Below are 24,422 nucleotides of genomic sequence, written 5' to 3'. Positions count from 1 at the left end.
TTCATCTTCGTGCTGTGTACACTGGGAAATCAGCTTAAAATGTTTGCGGCATATTCACTCCAGCCGTATTGTGCGTTATGAATGACATGAATGTAGCATGAATTTTAACATGCAAACATATAAATTGCATATCCATATGTATGCTAGTGTGTGTGGCTACAACAGCCACAATAAAATCATTCAAAAGTCTCACACTCATCGCACATGTATAATTTAACAAAAGATTTATGCATTTTTCATAAACCAAAAGCGTATGAGTGATATAAATTTTCAATTAAACAGAACATCAGGGCGTATGAGTGACATGGGAAAACAAATTGTTGATATTGGCAAGTATTGAAAGGCGGAAACATATTGAAGGCTGAAAATGATTGCAGTTAGGTGGGTGTGTGTGTGTGTGTATATGCTGCTGTGATGAGCGTATAAATAGTGGCATGTTTTTCTTCATTTATTTTTTTTTAATGGAATTTGTATGTTTTTGGGGCACTGCAGCTATGGCTGTATTGGAAAAAATGGCAAGAACAAATAAAATTTCAAGGCGATATTTATAGTAATGCCGGTGTGGAGAATTCTCTCATCAATTTAAATTTTTTTTAACAGTCAACACTATTTTATCGGCATAAACATAACATTGGCTACAAATATGCGCGTATTATTTTTTTATCTGTGTTTGTCATTATTTTATGCAGGATTACAGATTTTTGGACTTCTAATGACCTCTCTTCTCAACTAAACACCGCTATGCAGGACTAGAATTTTTTTGCAATTTATATTACTCTTTTTCATATATTCTATAGCTTGAATGTATTGAATATTTGCCAACAAAGCCTGCCCAATAATTCACACAGCCTAAATGTTGCGTTACATATTACGTAAGTGTCTTACTGCTTGCCTCACAAGTCCATCGATGCGTTAAATTGCATTTTTATTCCGGCCACAACAGGTTGTACGCACGTCAATAGCTATGCGGCTTTCTGCATTTTAAAATTAAGTTTTTCAATGAAGCGTAAAACTCTACAATTTCACTAAAGTAAATGTCATGTGACGAGCGCTGCGTAGTTCGGGTGATTTTTATGCCACGTGTTGCGGGTGGCAGATGTGAAGGAAATGAGGTCATTGCATTTTTATGCGAAATAAAAGCACTTAAATTTTATGATGATTTTATATATTTTCATACAATTTGTGACACTCTGATTTACATTTACATGACCTCAATGTCAATTACAATGAGTGTAGTAAAGATTAATGTAAGACGAACATAAAATTTATTTCAACTTCTGATTTTATGGAATTCTTTTATTTGAGACAACAGAAAATGGCGGTACTTGTAAGGAAAATAATAAATATATGCAACAAATAATTTGCTTGCGTAGTTAGTACTTAAGGGGGTATAGTTATTAAGGTAGAGCGAAAAAAATTTTTTTTTTGTTGCTTAGCCTGAAAGTACAATAAATTTGTAGATAACAAAAATCAAGAAAATTTTTGGAAAAAACAATTTTTTTTTTAACATCTAGAGATTTCGAGTTAAAATTTTTTTGGGACAAAAAAAGTTTTTTTTGTTGGCTTCAACTCTTTACATTTACATAAAAATTACCGAATTTAACGGTTTTTGTCTACAAAGTATTTAAACGCTTAAGGAAAGCATGTTGTCGTTTAAGACTTTTTTTAAAACTCCAATAATGACCATAAAATTTTTTTTTTAAGTTGATAACTTTTAATTAGCCACAAAGGAGACTCTCCACAGCTTCTAGAACACTTATCAAAATTTTTTTACGAAATAAAAATTTTAACTCGAAGTTTAATTTAAAAGTGAGTGGGCCGGGCCGAATTCAGATGTTAACATTTTTTTTTTGCCAAAAATTTTCATTTTTTTTAATCTAAAAATTTTACTCTCAGGCTAAACAAAAACAAAAAATTTTTTTCGCTCCATCCTAATGGTTTTATCCACTTGCAAGATATTTTTTTCGTGAACTTTTTTGAACAGACATTTTTATTTAATAAATAAATAAATAAATAAATAAACAAAATGTTAATTTATTGAACTAAATTTTCTTTAATAATCAGCGATTAAAAATAGAAACATTTTGGATTTATTTGATGCCATATCCTTCGCCATAGCTTCCAAAAGAGGTGGCTGGTGGTGCATACAATTTTTCTGCTTAAAATTAACTCAAATCCAAAAACCACAAAAAAAAATATTATTATAGTAGATGAATATAGGTAATGGTCGATGAACTGATCCAAATTTAATTATTTGACAAAATGGCGGCTTTCCAAATATTTCATCACTTCAGAATAGCTTAAAAAACGAAACTATTATCAGAATATTAATGCTTCGATCATTATTTGGCTAATATATGTTATCTAATAAAATCTTGTGAAATTTGCTGCTGTATTCAATCGTTTCGGCGAAATTTTGCACGCGTACTCTGCAAACTACGTTTTGAGAAAAACGCCTTCAAAGTTGTGCAATTTTTTTACTCTAAGCTAAAACATGTTTAAAAATATTATCTGATCTCTTAAATAAGATATGATCTCCAAAACTATTAATTAATACTTTCGATATATATGCAAAAAACATAAATTTTTTGAAATTTATGTGTGGATATAATACCTTATTTAAAAAAAATTACAGTTATCTAGTGAAATTATATAAGTTTGGAAAATAATATGCAATATGTCAAACGAGGCAACTGTTCGTGATATTGACATTAAAATATTTTACAACATTGTTAATTAATTTCTCAGTGCTATTGCGAAATGTATACTCTTTGTTAAGAAATTAGTAAAAAAAAATTCATTATAACGTTATATTAGATAGTCTATTAAAAAAAAAATTAAAATATTGTATTCCATTATTATACACATTCAACTGCGCTAAGCTACACAACTGTTCAAATAACTACGCACAGCTTAAAGAGGCGTTCGCCATGGCGTATGCGCAACATTTGTAATTCAATACAATGCCTTTTATCAGAATACAATACAAATAAATATGAAATGTATTTTGGATGACTTTTATAACTTTTGAATGGTGTGCATAATAAAAAATATGCAAAAATCAATATATATTGTATTGACATAGCGGATTTTTGAAATTTTAAAAATATGCTACTAAAAGTGGTGTAAATATCTATGAAATTATACTTGTGTTAAATGTTGAAATGAAAATAACACATTAAATAACGCAACACTCTCAACGACATTTATCAAAATAAAACACATAACTAACTTGCATAAATGAATTAAAAAACACTAACTAAATAATAAGTAAACTTTTGACTGCATGCCATGATTAATGTGCGCCGCTGCATGCCGGCAAAAGCATTTTACACAAGCACACATGCAACACACATACATGAATACGTGTTGCCACACTCGCCATATGCTTGTACACAAATAAAAACGTCATACCTTGCGCACGTCGCTCGTCTGATACGTGCTTCACTCCACATTTATACGCTATGCCATTTATTATGTGCTAATAGTCGTAAATATACATATGTATCTGTGTGTTTGTTGTGCCGTTGTAATAGGAGTTGTATATGAAAATTACTAAATAAAAGGCGAAAAAGTGGAAATGTGCAAAACATGCATAAATTCGGTTGAATGCCGGCAAAAGGAAGTTCTAAGTGAAGAGGCGTGTCCGCGCATATGTGTAATTTGAGTGTGTGTGAGTATGCGCGTGCAGTATTTATTTGTAAAGTCGTCGCGCTGGCACTTAGTACGCTTAGCAAAGGAAGTACTTACTTGCTATTAGCCAGTTGGCGCTAATATGACGCAACAAAAAGGCTTTTAGTGGCAATTTGTATGGAATTGCGAAAAGTTGCAAAGTGTTGCGAATTAATGTGCGAAAGGCAAGATGACATTTTTCGGGTGTAGAAACTGATGCGGGAAAATTGGAAAAATTGTTGTAATTCTTTTTTGCAAAAAACATGAATTTTTGAAAAAATTTTGCTGCAGATTAAATGAGCGTGTGTGTGAAAATTTTTGTCTGCTTACTTATCGTTAATGTTTGATTATATATTATACATATATACATAAATATGTATAGACTTTTTTTGTAGAATCACGTATATTTATACAAATTAGAAAAGGCTTATCCTGCTTTATACCCAGAACAAACCTATAAAATATATATAGCATATATAAATGATCAGCGTACCAAGCTAAGTCGATTTAGTCATCTCCATCTGTCCATCCATCTGTCTGTATATATATGAACTTATCACTCAGTTTTTTGAGATTTCGATCTGAAATTTTTCACATGCCCTTTTCTCCGCAAGAAGCTGCCAACCGTAGGAAGCGCCCAACCGAGCATATATGCAGCTGCCATACAAACTAAACGAACCACATCTTGTATGGAAAACTTTTTCATTTGACCAGTTATCTTCACGAAATTTAGCATTAATTATTGTCTAAGGCACTCATATAATTTTCTTTAAAAAATTTTTAGCTCCGAGTTATATAACTTATAAGTGCCATACAAACTGTGCAGTCAAAGTAAAGTTCTTGTATGGAAACATTTTTATTTGTGTAGGGTATTATAGTTTTGATTCAACCAGAGCTAAATTATTTGCTTATTTCAACTACTTTTGAATATTTCTCATTAAATTCAGTCTGTCTCCGTCGTAATATTCATTGCTATAGTATTTCTCAGAAATAATTTCTCACGCAAAAATTTTGCATCTATATTTGTTCGTTGCTGCTACAATGTGCACACTTCATTTGATGAGCACTCACTTAGACACAACCGAGCACAAACAATTATCAAAAGCATACTTTCATAAAATTATATACCTTTCCATTAAAGTCCAGTCATGCCCGCAAAATTTATCTCTTACGTAACTTTATATCGCGCTTAATCGCATTCGTTAGCATTACATTAAATAATTCAACTGCAGAGCAGTCTTAATACTTGCTACATAGTTGTCTTTTCCGCGCCACCACTACTTCTAACAAACTTAGCACCGCACAACCATATCATTATCCGAATACTCTTTTATTTGCTGCCGCAATCCTTCAGCGAAACTTCGCGAATATTCACGTTTGATAAAATGTTGAAGCATCTCATGAGTGCACTTCTTCAGTTTAAAATATCTAAGTAGCTAAAATATGTGGAACCACTTCCGGCAACTTCAACTTGAAGCGGCTAGACGCCAGTGCCAGTGCAAATATGCGAACGCAAACAGAAAATCGTCTATTTCTCTATTTATACAACTGTATAGGTATGTATAATATGTATGTAAGTGCTTGATCTCATTGCTCACCATTTCCACTGAGCTGTGTCAGCTAAAACTTAAATTGAGCTTTACTGCGTGCCGAACGGTAACAGCAACGATTGCGGCATACAGTTTAAGCTGCAAACGAATGAGTTCAAATTCCTACTCGCAGCTGCATTGCCGTTGCTTTCCCAGCGGAAATGAGTTGAGTTGAGTGCACACTTGATAAAATGGCCACGTAGAAAACGTTTCGCTTAGAAGTCAATGAATGGCGAGTATCTCAAGTGGTTGTTTATTTCTACTATTGCTTCTCAACTCTCTCTTCGGAGGCGAATATGCTTCTTTTCAATATTGTAAACTATATTTCACTATTTTTCAGTGTTGGTTAATTTAAATGCTGTAGTTGAAAGCATAACAATGAACAGCGGGGGTTAGCAAATGGAGAGTTAATCATCACTCTTTGTGCCAAACTGAAACTGTCAGCGAGTGGCTCCTTAAAGGGTTCAATCAATCTTCGTTATTGTTGTTAATGGCAGATAATGCACAAAATATTCAAATAAGTATGAAAAGATAAAGTGTGGTACACAAAGTATTACAGTGTTAAGCACTTGGAAATTTAAGTAGTAACAACAATATGGTAACGCTTGACAGTTGGTTGGGCGGGTAGTCCTAGCTGCTGTTCCCACTATAACTTGAATTTATTGCACTTTTCAACTTAAGGTTGCATTATAGGTTTCCCGTCCTTGATTAATAATAGAAATTTATTGTGACTTTTTTGTTTATAGGTAAATATGATGGTGCACAGTCAGAAAAAAAAAGTTTTAAAGACAATGTGTGATATACCGCATGGAAATATTTATGCAAATATTTACTCACCCTGCAGAAATTACTGACTGCAATATTTTTCTTTAATCTTCGAACTATTTTTTACATGACTTTTTTTGCATGAATACATATTATATAATATATAGCCGGCATTAGTGTTTGAGGTAACACATTCAACATGTCCTCAAATTGTCTACACATGAGCTATCAATACGCTAGCCCTATCGGCTAATACTTAGCAACTTAAATAATCTCGTAGCAGCTACTTTGATATCAAACAATTCAATTTGGTAGACTAGTCAAGAAAATTACACATTCTTGCTTCACAATGAACGAAACACGTGCATTGAAGTAAGCCTGAGCCCACAGAGAGCGTTAATATTAAATTTCCATAATAAGTTTCTGGCGTTTCTAGCCCTGTATTAACCAGCATATTTAATAAATATTATTTATTTTAAACAGATTGTTGGAAAGACAGTCTAGTAGCCATTTCCTGACTATACTTTCTATAGGCTAGATGTCCGACGATATCTGTAAAGAATTTCTTCAAGAAATTTTGTCACAATTTAAGTACTAATTCAATGTCGCTTTTTCCAGATTGCTTTTAATTCTAATAATATTTACTCATATAATATTTTTATAGCATTACATGCTCAGTAACGTTTCCTAAGAAAATGGCAACCCTATAATTAAATTCATAGCGAAAAAAAATAATATTTTCAAGCCAAAAATTTGTCATTTCCACTTAAGTGATTTGCAAAATTTTGAAAAGTAAGCCATAATTATTGTATTTGTTGCGTACGGCAACCCTATTACTGCATAATTTTATAATAAATCTTCTTAAAGAATTATAGTAATTGTTTCAATATGCACATAGCCAATAGTATTATCTCTGCTACATACACATACGCACACACATATTCGCAAACAATAAACCGCAATGAGATAAAGTTTTCCCGCTACATACACCCATACACATATATATATCCACAAACAACTACATACTTTTTGTGTGTTTCCTTATGAATTGGAAAATTAATAAAAAACCCAATGCTGCCATACAATATATAATATTCAATATATAGTATTCAATGTGCGAATGTGTGAGACACCAAATATTATATTATAACAGCAAAGCAAACTGAACTGCGTCCAGACTCATTCAACTCATTTCGCGCAACAATTTGTACTTGAATTGCCCACGCACTTTCGCCATACGCATTTATTGGTCACCGAATAAAATTAAGCCTTAGCAAATAAAACATATCAGATAGTAATAAATATTAGCAGAGTTATAGCAGAGAGATAGTTTATGTTTGTAAATCAATGAACTTTCGCACAACAACGCAAAGCGGATGCCCACAGCTCAGCCACAGCCGCACAATATTTGGCATTTATCAAACATACATAAATATAAGTATTTTATTTAGTTTGCACTTAGTTATTAGCACAAAATGAAAAGCCTATGCCGCCGACAAGTCAGCTAAACCACTTAGTCAATCAGTCTGTCAATCAGGCGCTTGGTCTACTAAGTCATTCAAAGCTGCTAAGCTCAATCAAAATACGAAAATATGTATGTTTATATGTGTTTATATACATTAATGTGTGTGGGTGGTGTCAGGTGCCACCTTACTGTCACGGAATCATGGCGTTTGCATGCGTTTGCGTGGTTGTAAAATATTCTTTGAATTGTTGTTACAGCCGCAGGTCAACCGACTATTCAATCAGCCAGAATGCTAAGTAAGCAATCAGTGAAGTGAATGAGCCGCTGCGGTCGCACAAACATGTAGCTGTTGTGGCCCGGAAAATCGATCGACAATAATGAGCTGCAATATGTTGGAATAGATATAGAAAACAAATGAAAAAACAAGAAAAAGCGTTCACTTCGATTGCAACGAACCTATAATAAATGCCCTTCACAAATACAAAAAGATTCCTTATAAAAAGTAGATTTTGAACGGTCAGTTTAAATGGCAGCTAAGTGTTATTGTAGTTAGATATCGGCGTTTCCGATACATAAGCAGCTTCTTGAAGACGTATTAAAAATTTCAGATTGATATCTCAAAAACTTAAGGACTAGTTGGCGTATATACAGACATACAGTCGGACATGGCTAAGTCTACTCAGCTCTACACGCTGATTATTTACATATGTATGTATATATTAGGGTGGAGCGAAAAAAAATTGTTTTTTTGATTAGCCTGAGAGTAAAATTTGTAAATCATAAAAAAAAAGAAAATTATGGACAAAAAAAGATAAATTTTTAACATTTAGAGGAACCCACGCAGTTTAAAGTAATTTTTCGAGTTAAAATTTTTATTTCGTAAAAAATTTTTGATATGTTTTCTAGAAGCTGTGGAGAGTCCTCTTTCTGGTCAATTAAAAGTTATCTACTTAAAAATATTTTTTGTGGTCAATAATGGAGTTTTAGAAAAGGTCTTAAATGACAATATGCTTTCCTTAAGTGTTAAAATAAATTTTGTTTCAGAAACCGTCATATTCGGTAATTTTTTAAAATTTAAAATTTTTAAAAATTTTAACTTGAAATTTACTTTAAAATTGAGTTGAGCTGAGCTGTTAAAAAAATTTTTTTTTTGTCCAAAAGTTTTCTTTTTCTAATTTACAGATTTTACCCTCAGGCTAAGCAAACTACCCTAATATATATTTTATAGGATATCCCATTTTTCCATCTGGTTGTTACAAACTTTGTGGCAAACTTAATATACACTGTACAGGGTATACAAAATATATGCAATAAAATATAGAATTCTTATATGTAGAAGTGATATTGGTACAAGCAACTATTCATGGATTGGCTTTGAATTTTGAGTATAGATGCTTAATTTAATAATTTCTTGCCGGTTTCTGAACTTAATCACGACTGGAATGTAATTGTGAAAATGTAATTACCGCAGCTCTGGATTGCTTTGGCTACAATTTTTCGAAAATATTGTTTAGAATCTTAGATAAAAAGCCTATTTGATCGGTCATGTGCAATCGACCGACTAATTGACCATATTTCACACATTTACCGTCACAAAATTGTACATTTCTCAATATCTACTTCCACACTTTTCCTCCTAAGCCGCTACATACATTCAGCAAAAAACTCTCTATTGTTGTGCATTCAACATTTGGCTTGCTTGTCTGCTCTTTATTGGTTCACCAACAACAATTAAGTAGGAAATTTATTGTGTTATATTAGCGCGATTTGTCACTAATACATACTCATTTGGCATTCATGCAAATACACAAATCCACCTGCTTATTGCAGATATATATTACTATTGTTTGGACGCATTGCCGCCGCTGGTCAACCAGCAATGTTTTTTTTTTCTTTGATGAAAGTCAATATTTGCTATATTATTTTTATTTCTATTTCTATTTGGGCTTTAGCCGCACTCTCACTCATTTTTAGTCGCATATTATGCTAGAGATTTATTTCAATCAATAGAAAACGTAATGCGGTTCAATCTTTGTTGATTAGGTGGCATTATGCTCCGATGACCCTTTTTGCTAAAATTTTACTATAACGCTGAGTTAAGATTTTCTGTGACGTCGTATATATAAATATAATATATTGTATAATAAATAAAATATATAAATAGATATATATATATAAATATATAATAATTGGTATTTTACCACTACTAAATGCTTCATATTGCTATACTTCATTTTATTTACCAATATACACACAATCCAAACGTCCTCAATATAATATTATTTTCATTACAAATGTAACATTTCTAAGTTTTCATCAGAAAAATGTAAAATTTAGTTAGTTGACTTTTATATTATATAAGTATTCTTAACAATAAATGTTCAAAAGTATTAAAATTCATCTCAATTAAAAATTCTATTGTTCATTTCGGCATTGCTTTGCTCGGGCGGACTACTACTGCTTCAAATACAGTATTATAAAAATGCTTTAAAATGAATTCAGTTCTTCTAATAATTACAAAAAATCATATGCGATATTTATATTTATATAATTGTTGTTACTTGTTAGCATTTATTGCTGCTAGTTCATTTATTTATGTACCAATGAAATGGGTTTAACACTACTACGATTTCTGTAATTTATTCGTTTGGTCACACATATGCACATATGCACATATACGTTAACGGTCAGTTGAGCCTAAATAGTACGATGGCAGCATAGAATAAATAAAAAAAAGCAGGTTCACTTACATTTTTACTCGTATACCCTGAAGAAGGTATTAAGTCGTAGTAAAATAATTTCTATCGTTACCAGCATCATGCTTTCAAAAATAACTTTTTGGGTATTTTCAAAACTTTTTTCTGTTTTTGTGTTTTTTACTGCTTTATATATAATATAATATTTGAATGGGTTTCCACTATATTTAGTGTTGAATTATATATATTTTTTTTTAACAAAACATTTTATATTAGTCAAATTATCTGAATATGGCGACATCGCCATTCATTAAACAATGGCATTTTACTGCGAAGCACTTGAGTGAAATTTGGCGTTGGCGAAAAGTGGAGGTACCGCAAAAAACTAACGAAAATTGTCAGCACAGCAATTAATTTTGGCACATCTCTCTCTTCCACTTTTTCTCATTTTACAGCAACGAAATAAAATAACAACAAAGCACACACACACGCTTGAAAATTGATAAATCAAAGCAATTTACTTAAATAAACGCTGGCGGAAAGTGAAACAAGTGAAAAGCAACAAAAAAAATTATAATAATGTTAAGCATTTTTTACACATAAAACTTACCAAACCAAGGAAGTACTATTATTAAAATTTACTAACTAAAAATAAATAAATAAATCAAACAAATCAGTTGAAAGAAAGTACTACGACACAACAAACAACATACACAATTTACAACAAAAAAATATATAAAAAAATTTAAAAACGCATAAAACTGTAAATAAAAATCGCGCACACCAGCAAAATGTCAACGACCAACGATATAGTCACCGCTGAGGCGGCACCAGCCAGCGCGTTGCCAATGTCGCAAATGCCCGCTGCACCGACGCCAGCAAACGATCAGGTAGGTACGCCTTGGCAGCCAACTGCTCTGGCTGAATGCCAGCGCATCGCGCAATATCGTAATAATTGCGCTGTCACATTGTCACCAATCTATATACACACATACACACACACTTATGCTATATTCGTACACTAAAGTCTGCAGTCAAAAAGTACAACGCTTACATGCATAATCCATAGCATTACCGCTTTACTGTTATTTACGTATTACGATTTTTATGTTAATAACTGTACTTAACTTCTTTTAGCATACTTTTGGGCGTTTATGCTTGATTTTTGCTCTTTTTGTCTGTATGCACAGTTATTGTTTTTTTTTAATGTTTTTGGCATGACTTAGTCGATTACTAAGCTAATGTTTGCACTTATTGTTAACTTTCATTCGCTTTTGTAAGTTATATAGCAGTTAACACCAGTTACCTGTCACACTTTATTTTAAGTAATACTTAAAAGTTATAAGACTTAGTATTAAACCTCTGCAGTTGAGAGACTATTTATAGTCTAGTTTGTTTTTTCTTCTTCTGTTTTAAATATTTACGCATTTTATTACTTATTTGAATATTTTAGTCCTTGACAGCATATTATAGCTATCCCACAATCTACTTACTCTTAAGTTTGACCAATGACATAGCGTTAGTCTTATTCCGGTAATTACATGCTTAATAATATTTAAACTTTACCAACATAAGATCAACGTTTGCTTCCTTGTTCACACTGTAATTGAAATTCTCTCACTAAATTACGGCAATGGTCTGACAATAGCGCTCACAATTATCTTCTAAACCCAATATATATGAGTACAGCTTACTAATTGAAGCATATGATAAACCTTCAATCATGGTCCTTAAAAGTTTGACAGTGATCGTCGCCAAACCAAATCAACTCAATGCTTCAGGCAAATTGAATGTGCATCTCGCTTAAAAGATTGCATTCACTTTTAAGCCAGAAAAAACAACAATTTCTGTAAATTTGTTTTTAAGTAGTATTTGCTTTAATAAATAAATAAAAAATATTTATACACAGAATCACATGTATTTTAAAATCGGCTATTAATTTTTAAAAATTTTGCATTCGCTTGTTGCTGTAGCCGATCTTCAGGAAAACCTCCTTTCCGCGAGAAAGATTTTTATGCTTAAATCTAACTGAAATTCAAAAACCAAAAGAATTTTATAATTACAATAAATAAATACAAGTAATGATCGCAGGACTAGTCAAATTTATATTTTTGACAAGTGGCGACTTCCCAAAAAAAAAAAACGTTTTTCGTGAAAAAATTTCTCTTCACTCAAAAAATCGGACTTATTATAACAATATGAAAATAATTGCCAAAAAATACTTCGATTACAAACTGACAAATATAACTAAGATAGTCTTTCTTGTGAATATTTTAAGCCGATCAGTCCAACCGTTTCGAAAAAGTCTACCTCACAGACGCTGAAAACATCGTGTCGCGTTTAAAGTTTTGCGAGCCGATAACACAAATTCTCATAAATGCGCTTATATCTCCGAAACTATTTGCCGGATCAATTTCAAATTTTCAGAGAATATTTTGAGATGTATGTAAATTCGATAATATATGAAAAAAATATATTTTTTGAAACTCACAACTGAATAAGAGTTACTAAGAGTTTACCATTGTTATGAAATTTGACGCAATAGTAGAGATTGAGAAAAAACTTGCCAGTAGTCTATAACCAGCAGCCTTTAACACATGCATACGTATAGATATTAGATATCTGACGAGCTAATGCTAACAATCAAGGCTAGTTCGTCAAAGGAGGGTGCTAATAAGAATTGGAATACGGAAATGGAAATTTTTTCGTCATGATGACCTCAATTGTCTCATATCTTCTTCTCTTGAGAAAGTATTTTCATTTTGGAAGCAAAAACCAAATATTCAGCGTACTATTATTATTTTTAGTAACGATTATTTTCAGTCTGTTATATACTTTGAAACGAATGGGCGGTAACGTGCTTCAAGTCCAAAATCATGAATGTATTGAGCTGATCCAAGCAAATAATGGAAGCCACAGAATTATCATTTTCAAGTTGTAAACACTTTAAAAATACTGTGTGTCTATTTGTCGTATTATTTATCATGATACGTATTTCACTCTCACAATAAAAAAAAATATAAATAAAACTAATCGGATTTCGGTTACAAATTGGTAGCAATAGAGCTTACTGAACCATTTGGCACAAATTGTATTATTGAGCTACTAATGCCTCGGTAAGCAACCACAATTGCCTGCTTAATATTTTATTTGTCAGATTTGCGAACTTATTGCTTGCCTGCTTCAATTTGCCTCCGTCAGCAACAAAACCGAAATACATGCATAAGAAATAAATTAGTAGGTAGTTGTGCTTTTTTGCTGTTGTTGTGGCACTAATTGTGGCTAGGAGTAATTGGCAGTAGACGTCAAGTTAAGCCGCAATTAATTTCAAAGCAAATGAACGAAAGGAAATTACAAAATGCAACCATGTACAAAAAAGGGAATAGCGATAGGGAAGAGAGTAAGATAAATTGATAATTACAGACTTAGTGAAATAAATTTGCTTGCTTTGCAAAGGTCGAAGTTGCACAAGTAAACTGAACGATTTCTTTATTTACCTATTTTGCTATTTAATATATTTTCAAGTTTATTTTTTTTGTTTTTGTTCGCTTTGCATTTCTACTTTGCTGTTGCTGTTTCCGCTGCGCTTGCAATTGACAAGCCCACAAGCGTCTTTGACAAAATTAAAATATGCACAGCAGCACAAACATTTATCGCAGCTATAAACCGGCTGCTTATATGCAAATACATGCTAATGCTAGTGTGTGTGTGTGCGCGTGTGTGCATTACAAGAATCCTTACCATGCCCATTATGCAATGTCGGCAACCTTGATTCATACACTGCCGCTCTTGCAGCATGGAATGTCGTGTCTCAAAAGGCCAGGCCAGACCAGCGCTACTCAAAGCCTGCATTAGCCTTCAAAAGCAGAGTAAGAATGCACTCAAACACACTGACGGCTTTACTATCGCACACACACAGCTACATATACTTATAGCTGCATGTGCAAGACATGATTGTGGCACAAATACATGCTCAATAGAAATCCCTACAAAGCTTTGGTTGAAGGCGAAATGTTGGTCAGACATGTCGTTGCCAACACATTAGTACTTGTGCCAGCACACAAGCACACGAACATGCATGTTGCTGTATATGTATGTGTGTGTGAGTGCTTTCTATGCTTGATACGCTCAAAGTTTTGTTTTTTTTTTGCTTCCTTCGCTGTCTGTCCGCCTGCATGTCTGCGCCGCTTTTCCTCTACGACGCTGCCGCTACTGCAGCACCAACTCACTAATGATAATCAAATAAAGGATCAAGGAAATTCGGTTGCCGTATGAGACGCCGCAACTCGATGCAGCGCCGCAATGGAGCGCATGTTTCTCGTTAGTCCACTTGGCAGTGTACCAGAAAATAATTTGCAGATCTGTATTCGCTAAGAAGTTTAGTAGCGCAGATAAATGTTGTTGTTGGTTGTGTTGGTGACCCTGATTTCCGCTACTGCATTTAAGTGTGTGAAATTTTTAACACTCATGCGCTTGTGTGTATGTGTTTCGCAGCGCAATGTAAGTGTGCGCTTTATTCGTTTATAAAGCTGTATTCAAAGGATTATTGCCATAAAGAGGAACTTAATTCCTAGCTTATGTTAATTTTCATATATTATATATATTTATTTATATTATTTACATCAAGTCATTTTATAAATGTCTCACTTGAACTTTTTCTTAATGCATGAGTTAAAGAGAAAGAAAACATTATTTGTTTTTGAGATAATTGCCACAAGTATTTAATGGAAAATTTTTATAACCACAAGGAGAAGCTAAAATCTGACAGTTTGGGTGTGCATTTAAAGATATTTGTGCAAGATAATAGAACTAATTAGAGAACTTAATTTCTTCTTTCAAAAAAAGGAACCTAAGACTTAGTGTATTAGCTCATAGGAGTATTGCCCATAAAGGTGACAGTTTCAAGCATAAGTAGTTGCTAATGAATTTCCTAATTCTGGTTTTGTAAATATAAGTGGCATTAAAAGCGTACATATGCCAATTTGCCCTCTTGCCCTTTAGTGACCTTCAACGTATTATAGAACAGTTGTTAGAGAGGGCGTACATCTAGTCTTGATATGGAAAAACTATTGAATGAAACTCAAAATATTATATGACTATTACTCTAACCTAAAAAAACTATATAGTGTGGAATGCACTTAATACTGAGCACACGCTCAGGCAAAGTTATCTGGCGTTAACGTCTCCTCCGCTAAAAATTCGTTTATTGAGGTGGAAAGTGATTATAATAACCAGCCAATTAAAATTGATTGAGATTTCTTAGAGCGCACACATAATCTTCCTGACGTCTAATAGACGACGGCTCGCTTCTTTATGGAGTCGTTTGATTTTATAAAAACAAGGAAACGGTAACTTTGGCTGCATAGAAGCTATAATACACTTCACAGCTGCATTCCTTATAGCATAAAAGTGTATAAAAAGTTATTTATGTTAGTTTTAATTGGTGAGTTTATATGGCAGCTATATGCGAAATATACACTATGTTCGGGGATAATAGTGTTAGCTAACAAAATAATCGGCGACAAATTTCTTAAAAAATATCTTATCAAATAATAAAGTTTTCCATTCAAGTACTTTATTTTGATCGATACGTTTGTTTGGCAGCAATATGCTGTAGTGATTCGATAACGGCGGTTCTGACAATCATCAGCTTATTAGAGAGCAAAAGACGTGTGCAAAATTGTAGATCGATATTTCAAAAACTAGGGGTCTAGTTCGCGTATATCTAAACGCCGATATAAGGCGACTCATTCGTCACGCTGTAAATTTATTCATTTATATATGTATTTAGTTTGTAGAATCTCCGACGTTTCCTTTTGGGTGCAAACTTCATTCCAAACTTAATATACTCTGTTCAGAGTCAAAGAGAAAGAGAAATATTATTATTTTATTTATACGTGAGCGTTGCTGCTTGATTGATGTAAATCTTTGATTTAATATACCCCCAGAGAAGATAATCTATAAGCGTTAAATGACATGATCTTGGCGCCCAATTGGCTGGACCATTTCATGAAATAAACGACCCGTAAAAACTTTGCACGCAATGTGTCTATGTTTAGACTAGAAACATGAGGCGGCGCACCGTCTAGTTTGAAAAAGAGTCGATTTCATCAAATTGCATTAAAAAAAGTCAATTAACATCGTGTTATAGCGCTCGCTATTACTGGTAACGACATTTCCCGTCTCATTTCGAAAGAAATAAAGCACGATGATACCGCCATACCACAATTCGCTCTAACGGTCAATTTTTGGGGATGCAATTGCGTTTTCTGAATCACACGAGCAAAATTTGACACAAATGCGTAAACAAATATGGCCGCCACAAGCTGTCAAAATCACGTCAACCCTATGGGTGACTTATAAATAACTGACTTTGGTGTAATGAAGTGTTATATTTTAACTATTTTGTATGAAAGCTTATATTTGTATCAAAGCTTATATTTAAAGCTTACATATTTTTTATTTATTTGCTATTTTTTTAATAATTTTACCAAATATATGCGAGTTATTTTATTGTTATTTAGTAGTAAGCACACAAAAAAAAATACAAATTGAATAAACAACATTTAAAACAAAAAATTATTGCATTTTTATTTTTCAATTTTCATGCATTTATGTCACTTTGCTGCTAAAATTGCCGCTACTCTATAAAATTCTATAGTTTGTAACACAGCAGCATAGTTTTGAGAGACTTACGCTTTGTTTTTGTCAAAATTATTGTATTTTTTTTAATTTTTATTCAAATACACATATAAAACTTGTGTTACTTTGTTGTAATTGAAGCCGCAAAATACTTTTTTGCATATTTATACATATGTATTCTTGTTTTTTTTTTTGTTTGTTTGATGGCATGCAGTTACCCAAAAGACAAAAACAAATGCAGACGAATATTAAAAAACTTGCGCAAAAAGAAGCAAAATAATTTTTAAATGAAAGCATGGCATGCACAGTGTACACAAGCCAATATTTCCCCCCAGCACAATCCACTACACCTCCAGCATATTTCAGCTCTTGCGCCACTATGGTATCACCACGCCACGTTTTGTTATTTTTATAGACTATAGTTAAATGTTGATATATTCTCTTGTTTCAATATATTTGTTAGTGCATACGATTGCTTTAATAACTCAATACATGTAAACGAAAATAAATATACCACAAAAATGTACAACAACAAAACAAAAACAACAGCCACAGACACAATAAAGTGAAAAGTAGCATAAATCCACAATATAAAAGATAGAAACATAAAAGAAATGATTGATATTTTCATTTTTAACGCATCACGCGGCTGCCATAACTGGGATAACAACAATAAATTGGTGTACATATGTGTTGGTAAATGCAAAAACAACACATAACAAATACTGAAAAACCAATAACTACAAAAAACAAACACGAAAAAATGAAAACAAACTCAACGCACGTGAAGTATCTTCCAGCCACACACGCATATATTCATCATTGCAAGCAACAACAACAGCAGAAGCAGCAGCAACAACAGCAACAATTGCTGCTACAACATCCACAGCAATCAACACTGCAATCTCAACGTTGTGCTATGCGCATACCAATGCAGCAACATTTGACCACAGCACAACAACAGCAACAACAGCTGTCTCTGGCACAACAGCAACAGCAGCCAACCTACGCTGCACCAATGCCGCAACAATATCAATACCACAACAACAACGTGAGCATACATGCGAACCACGTCGGCAACCATGTAAATGCCAGCAGCAATATGCCGTTATACGTTGGCAGCACTAGCAGCGTTGGCATTGCTGGCGCTGAGTTGAGCAAAAGCGGCGGACCGACAGTTACATTCGATGAATTCACCGAATTCTACTGGCCACACGACAGCAAGCAACAGCAGCAACATCAAGCACTACAAAAACAGCAACAACACCAACACGCAACACCGCACAATAATTGCAATAATATTGATATTGGCGGTGTAGATATCGGCATAAGTGCCGTGACACTCAACGAAGCCAGCATCGCGGGCGCGAATGCAACCACCTCAAGCACTGGCGGTCGCACCTTCATCACGCCCGCAGACATACCACCGCCACCGCCACATCCGCCCAACATAACGGCACGCAAGCGTCACCTGGGCGCCAGCAAGAGTGTTGAGGAGCGTTCAACGCGCGATGGTGGACGCTGTCAATGTGAACATCCGATTGAGTTTGTGGTACAGCAGCAGCAACAACAGCAACAACAACAACTGCAGCCAGCACAGCTGCCGCAAGTGAGCTTGCAACAGCAACAGGCACATCAGTCATACGGTAGTCATCACAGTGTATACCTGCCAGCGCAACAACAACCGCAACAGCAACAACAACAAACACAGCCAACATATCGCCCACACACGCTGAACCAGTGTTCACATAATAGTGATTACAATCACTTACCACCGCCGCCACCTGCCACACTGACACGTGCCGATTCGCATCGCAGTCATCACAACCTGATGGCCGTTGCCAGTTCTTCCTACTATAAAAATCGCTTCTTCGACGATGCGCCACTGCCACCGCCCTCGCATCTCTCCACGTCATCGCTATCCTCGAAGACTACCTTTGAGACGCGGCAACTGAAGGTAAGTATCGTGTTGCGGAATGTTGTCTGAAAGCAGAAGCATGCGGTTGCCTTTGAGTTGGCAGTACATACATACGCCGCAGGTAGCCCACATTCAAATTCTTTGTGTTACTTATATGATTTAAGACGCTACGTTTTACGATGGTCCAGAGTCCGTATGCCAAGTAAACGTTAGTTGTAAATTTTGTAAAGCGAGTTTGTACGCTAAGATTCATAGGTTCTCTTAATTTATAAATAGTCTCTATGATAAATTGAAAAACTGGTTGTTTATACATACATATAATATAATATATACGTTCTCTATACAGGCTAAGTATAGTTTACTAATTGCTGAGAGTAAACAATTTAAAGGAAATTGAGCCAGTCAAAATCATTCAAAGAAGCTCAGCTTTGCAAATTTATTCTAAAAGTAAATAATTGACAAAGCATTTTTGTTGTCACTGTTCTACCAGTTGACTAATGGCTTAGGACCAAACACAAAATAGGCGACATTTTTAAAGTACTACACTGTCCTAAAAGTTGCTATGTATGGGCTATAAGGCGGGTGAGATAGAATTTCCCACCCACAGTTTTCCAAATAGTTTTTAACTGGCCTTGCAACATGTGGCCGAGCGTTATCATGATGAAAAATTATTGATTCGTGTCTGGTCGCATATTCTGGTCGTTTTTCTGCGATGGCCTTTTTCAAACGAATCAATTGTTTTCGGTAGAGGTCCCTATTGATCGTCTGACCCGATTTCAATAGCTCATAATAGGGCACACAATTGTGGTCCCACCAAATACATAACATAACCTTGGCACCATGAATATTCGGCTTTGCCGTGGATGTTGATGGTTGGTCGGGCTTCACATACGATCTCTTGCGCTTTGGGTTATCATAATGAATCCATTTTTTATCGCCAGAGACAATCCGATGCAAAAATGACTTCTTTTGGTGGCGTTGAAGCAACATTTCCGACACGCAGAATCGACGTTCGACGTCTCTTGGCTTTAATGCATAAGGCACCCAATTTCCAAGCGTCTGGCTGAATCCTAATGATTTTAATCATCTGGAAACGGTTGCATGCTCAACTCCTAATACTTTTGCAAGTTCTTCTTGCGTCTGGCATGCATTTGCGTCGAGCAATGTCTCCAATTCTTCGTCTTGAAATTTTTTTGGCTGTCCGGGTCGTTCTCCATCGTCTAAGTCGAAATTGCCACTTTTAAATGTTCAGCTAAAGCATGGTCACCATAAACGTCCAGTAAAATACAATGGCTTTCGGTAGCACTTTTCTTCATGTTAAAATAATTAAGAAGAACTCCCCGCAAAAACACTTTATCTGGTGCAAATTTCGACATTTTCAAATGAATGAAACAAATTGTTGTTCACGCTAAAACAAATGACATCTACTGAAAACGACGCGAAAAGACAGTACCTTTGAAATGAATATAGCCACAGATGAATACGACGCGAAATAATATTAGTGGATCCCTCTCTTAGAAAACCGCACGAATTAGTGCATACACCCAATATATATTTTACTATTAAATTGAAAAGTAAAAGTAAATCCGGTGTTGTGCCATTACTTAGCTTCCGAGCATTATGTCAACAAAACTATCATTCTTTCTCTCTCTATAAAGATATATATATATATCTTCCTCTCTCTATATATATATATAAATAGGTATATTTCTTTCTCTCTCCCTATCGACACCGTCAAATTTTAATACCCTGTGTTAAGCCTTGTATGAAAAACGAATTTTTCTCTCTCTCTCTCTTACGCTATTTATCTTTCTCTTTCCAAACCGCCAAATATTAATACTCTGTGCAAAGCTTTATAAAAAATAATTATTACACATAATAAGCGTTAAAATTAAATGATCTCACTGATTAAAAATCTCGCGTGACCCAGGAGTTATTTTATTGACTCCTGGGTCAATGTGAATTCATCCATTATTGCTTGCTGGGTATATATTTACAACACAAGCATTATACATATCGCTACTAAATGACTCAAGTTGCTATGTCTATATATAAATTTGTGTCTAGTATATTGCAAAACGATTGACCGAAATTGTTTTGCATATTTTATGCAAAATAGCGGAAAGGATGAATGAAAAAGGGATATGTTGAATTGTTAGTGGTTATAGGTGCTCAGTGTGGTCAGACAGTTAATGGAAGACCGGAAAGCTATTTATCCATATATGCAGATACTTTTTTGCTCTGCTCATATCGCATTCGTTGTCCTTTTTCGGTAAAAAATATTTTATTATGCAAGTGAATAACTTAAATCAGCATAGCAGCCAGACAGACAGGGCAATATTTATTTTCTTTCAGTTTGTAGTCGGTTAAGTTAATAGGCTTATGCAGTTAAATTTTCATGCGCACGCACATATCTTTGGGTGGTGGTGAGTAGTGATTTTGTGGCCACTGATTCCATGATTTACATGACAAAGCGCTGTGATTTATATTTATATGCGTTGGTTGGAGATGTAAATAACATTTATCATATATATTTAATAGAGGTTAGTTGAGAGGAAGCAATTTTTCATGCAAAGGCAGCCAAGCGATAGAAATTTTATGCACAGCATAGAAAGGTGGAATGCAAATGAAATGGAATGAAAGCTGTTAGAAATCTATAAATAAATGGTTTTTATTACAGGAAATATAATACTTAAATTTAAACATGATGAACTTGCAAGTCAGAAAAATATTTGTTTTTTCTGATTTTTTTTTTTTTGTTTTCTTTTTTAAAGAGGCATTTTATTTAATAAGTAAATAAAAGCAATGTATATTTACAGCAGCTTAACTATAATAATCAGCGATGCATTTTAAAAAATTTTGGAATTCCCTTGTTTGCGTAGCTGATCTCCAAGAGGACCTTCAAAAAATAGGCGTCTGGCGTTGAGCAAGATTTTACTGCTTAAATTCTCACTTCCAAAACTCGTAAACAATTAATTATAACAATAGATAAATGCAAGTAATAGTCGAACGACTATGCAAAATTTTGATTTTGAATAAAATGGCGTCTCCCCAAAAGAAGTCGTTATTTGTAGAAAATTTTACAATTCAGTAAGCTGAAAGTTGAAATTTTTATCAGAATTCTTATTTATTCAAACTTCTCATATAATTTTACACTCGATACAAATTTGAAAGAAAAGATCGATTTTTGCAATTCACAAGTGGCTGTAAGCTCTCAAATAGTAAACAAGGTTTAGAGCGAAAGTAGTAAAGTTTATGCTACCAAAAAGTTAACTGATTCAGGAATTATAGCTAACAATAAATATTGCTCTAACATTTATCTAAAGCATTCTATGTGCACAAAAGTAGCCCTGCCATGCTCCAGAGCATACAAAATTCATTCAAAACGCAAACATTTAAAACTAAGCTCAAAAATATGTTTTTAAAAGAATTTCTTTGCATTAATAAACTTTCCACTTTTAAACTCTAATGCAAGTATAAGTATACCGCTAAACCAAAGCAATGCACTACTAGGTCTATAGTTGCTATGGCAACACGCTGCTAGCCGCCAAACAGCCACTCGTGGCTAATTAATTTCTAATGCGCACATGGGGCGTATGAGTAATATGCCAAACAGCTGGTTGAATGAGCAAAGTACTGCCATATTCTGGTAAGAAACACATATACGCAACCATGCTGTAAAATAAATAGATACTTATATACACTTAAGTACGCACCGCGTGGTGGCAATAAAAACCCAAAACAAACAGTCATAATGCCGAACAACGCAGCAGACTAAAACAAAGACAACATTAAGCGCTCATAATGCGCGGGAAAGCAAAGATAAACAAAGTGACAGTAGAAAGTTAAGAAAGCGAAGCAATAAGGCACACAAATTGTTAGCAGGACTATGTATGTGTGAGTTTATGAAACAAAAGCAATTGTCTACTTATGTATATGTGAGTATGTGTTGCTTTGAAGCTTAGTGTTGCCTTCGTAAGAGGAATTGTTGCTTCTTATTGGCGATCACAACAAGTCGATTAAGTGACGCTCTTTATCTGACCTATGGCGCCATTTACGTAACGACACTTTTGTTTGTGTGGCACTTCGTTGACATGTGTCACATATGCGAAGTGACAGAAGTGCTGCGCTAACAACAAAATATGACTTAACATATGTAGACATATAGAGTTATACTTGTATATACACCAAAAAAGCCAAAAATCTACTTGCTCAATGTTATGAAGATGTCCTTGTTATTAACAGTACTTCCAGTGAAAACATTAATTCAAAAGTATTTGCAAAAATAAACGTCCTCTTCATCCTTATGAATCCTTCTTCTACATTTATGTTTTAAATAATTGCCTCATTTGTCGCTCAATGCTGTGCCTATTTGTAATATAGTAAGTAAATAATTGCGACTTTTATTTGCTCAATATCTCCGAGCGATGAGTAACAGCTGCTCGCTAAAAATATGAAGACAAATATACTACTACATGAAAAATAATATATCAATGTTGAGGCCGAATTACGCTTAGCTTACATAGCGCCTACGCAAACCGCTGCTAGTAAGGCGAATCAAAATTTTCAACAACCCTGGCTGGTGTAATGAACATTCACTCATCACTGTTATGATGAGAGCACAAAGGGCGTCAGTGTTTGTGAGTATGTACGATATATGATTGAGAAAAGTAAATATTGTATAATAACTCAATATTATAATAATTCGGTGACCAGATTATAAAATTTAATTAAAAGTAACTGAAACTGAAAAACTGTGATTAATTAAGTTACACTTCAGAGAACCTGAGAACAGATAACATTTCGAGTGAATTTTTTTCAAATCTTCTTCCCTCTATACAGAATATAAAAACCCTGAGTGTATTCTATTAGAAAAAGATACTTATAAAAACAATCAGCCCTTCGAAGGAGACTTAACTCTTAATAGTTAAGACACTAGAATTATGAAATAAATTAAGAATGAACACTACAAATTGGATAGGCAGCTCGTGAAATCTTTAAATAATATTAGACCTGGCTTCGATGTATCGCGATGCAATACAAAAAAAAATTCGCGGAAAACTTATATTCTTTGTACTGCTTAGTGATAAAACCTTCGTTGCTTTTATTTGTAAAAGGTATAAAAATTTGGCTTCAAATGCAGCACATAGCTCAATGAGCATGTATATTTGTATGTATCGCCGACTGCTGGATGTGTATATTAATTGCTATATTAATAAAGCAAAAATCTAACAAATTGGCGGGCTGTGTCAAGGGAATTACTTAAAATGGCAAAACGGAACTAAAGTGAGTCAGTAAACGAGCATAAGCATATCGTGGTTTAATAGTTAAAATATGTGTATCGCTGCATTAAGATGGGCCGTTAAGAAGATTAAAAGCTAGGAAAGTTGTAAGAGCGAGTTTTAGTTTCAAATATATGATGATATAAAGCATGATCAGTCCAAATGAATAACATAAATGTTCTCAAATATTTCATATATATATTGCTATTGAATGTATATTACTCAAATATTTTATTAATTTATCTATTACAAGTAAACAATTGCTGTAATATCTGCACTCAATACTATTTGACCCGAACAAAATATCAAAGCCATGCTCAGTGAATTGTTGCCTACATCCCGGCGCATTGAACAAATATAATATTAAGGCAAAGTGAAAAAGTCTAGCGCAAC

The 24,422-nt window shown here is 33.9% G+C and overlaps 1 protein-coding gene across 4 annotated transcripts in view; it reads left to right on the top strand.

The window, feature by feature from the left end:
• Nucleotides 1-24,422, top strand: part of ome (dipeptidyl peptidase 4 omega) — a 108,148-nt gene that overhangs the window by 69,331 nt on the left and 14,395 nt on the right. Inside the window, exon 2 of one of the 4 annotated variants that reach the window (XM_070112189.1) lies at nucleotides 10,643-11,077. The exons of the other annotated variants lie outside the window; for them this stretch is intronic. Coding sequence (XP_069968290.1) covers nucleotides 10,979-11,077 — 99 coding nt within the window. The 5' untranslated portion in view covers nucleotides 10,643-10,978. The remainder of the gene's footprint in view (nucleotides 1-10,642; nucleotides 11,078-24,422) is intronic. 4 annotated transcript variants of the gene reach the window in all.

This window comes from Bactrocera oleae, chromosome 6, assembly GCF_042242935.1.
Source record: "Bactrocera oleae isolate idBacOlea1 chromosome 6, idBacOlea1, whole genome shotgun sequence".
NCBI classification, from domain to species: Eukaryota; Metazoa; Arthropoda; class Insecta; order Diptera; family Tephritidae; genus Bactrocera; species Bactrocera oleae.
The sequence above is the reverse complement of the archived record's forward strand: the minus strand, read 5'-3'. Positions and strand labels throughout refer to the sequence as shown.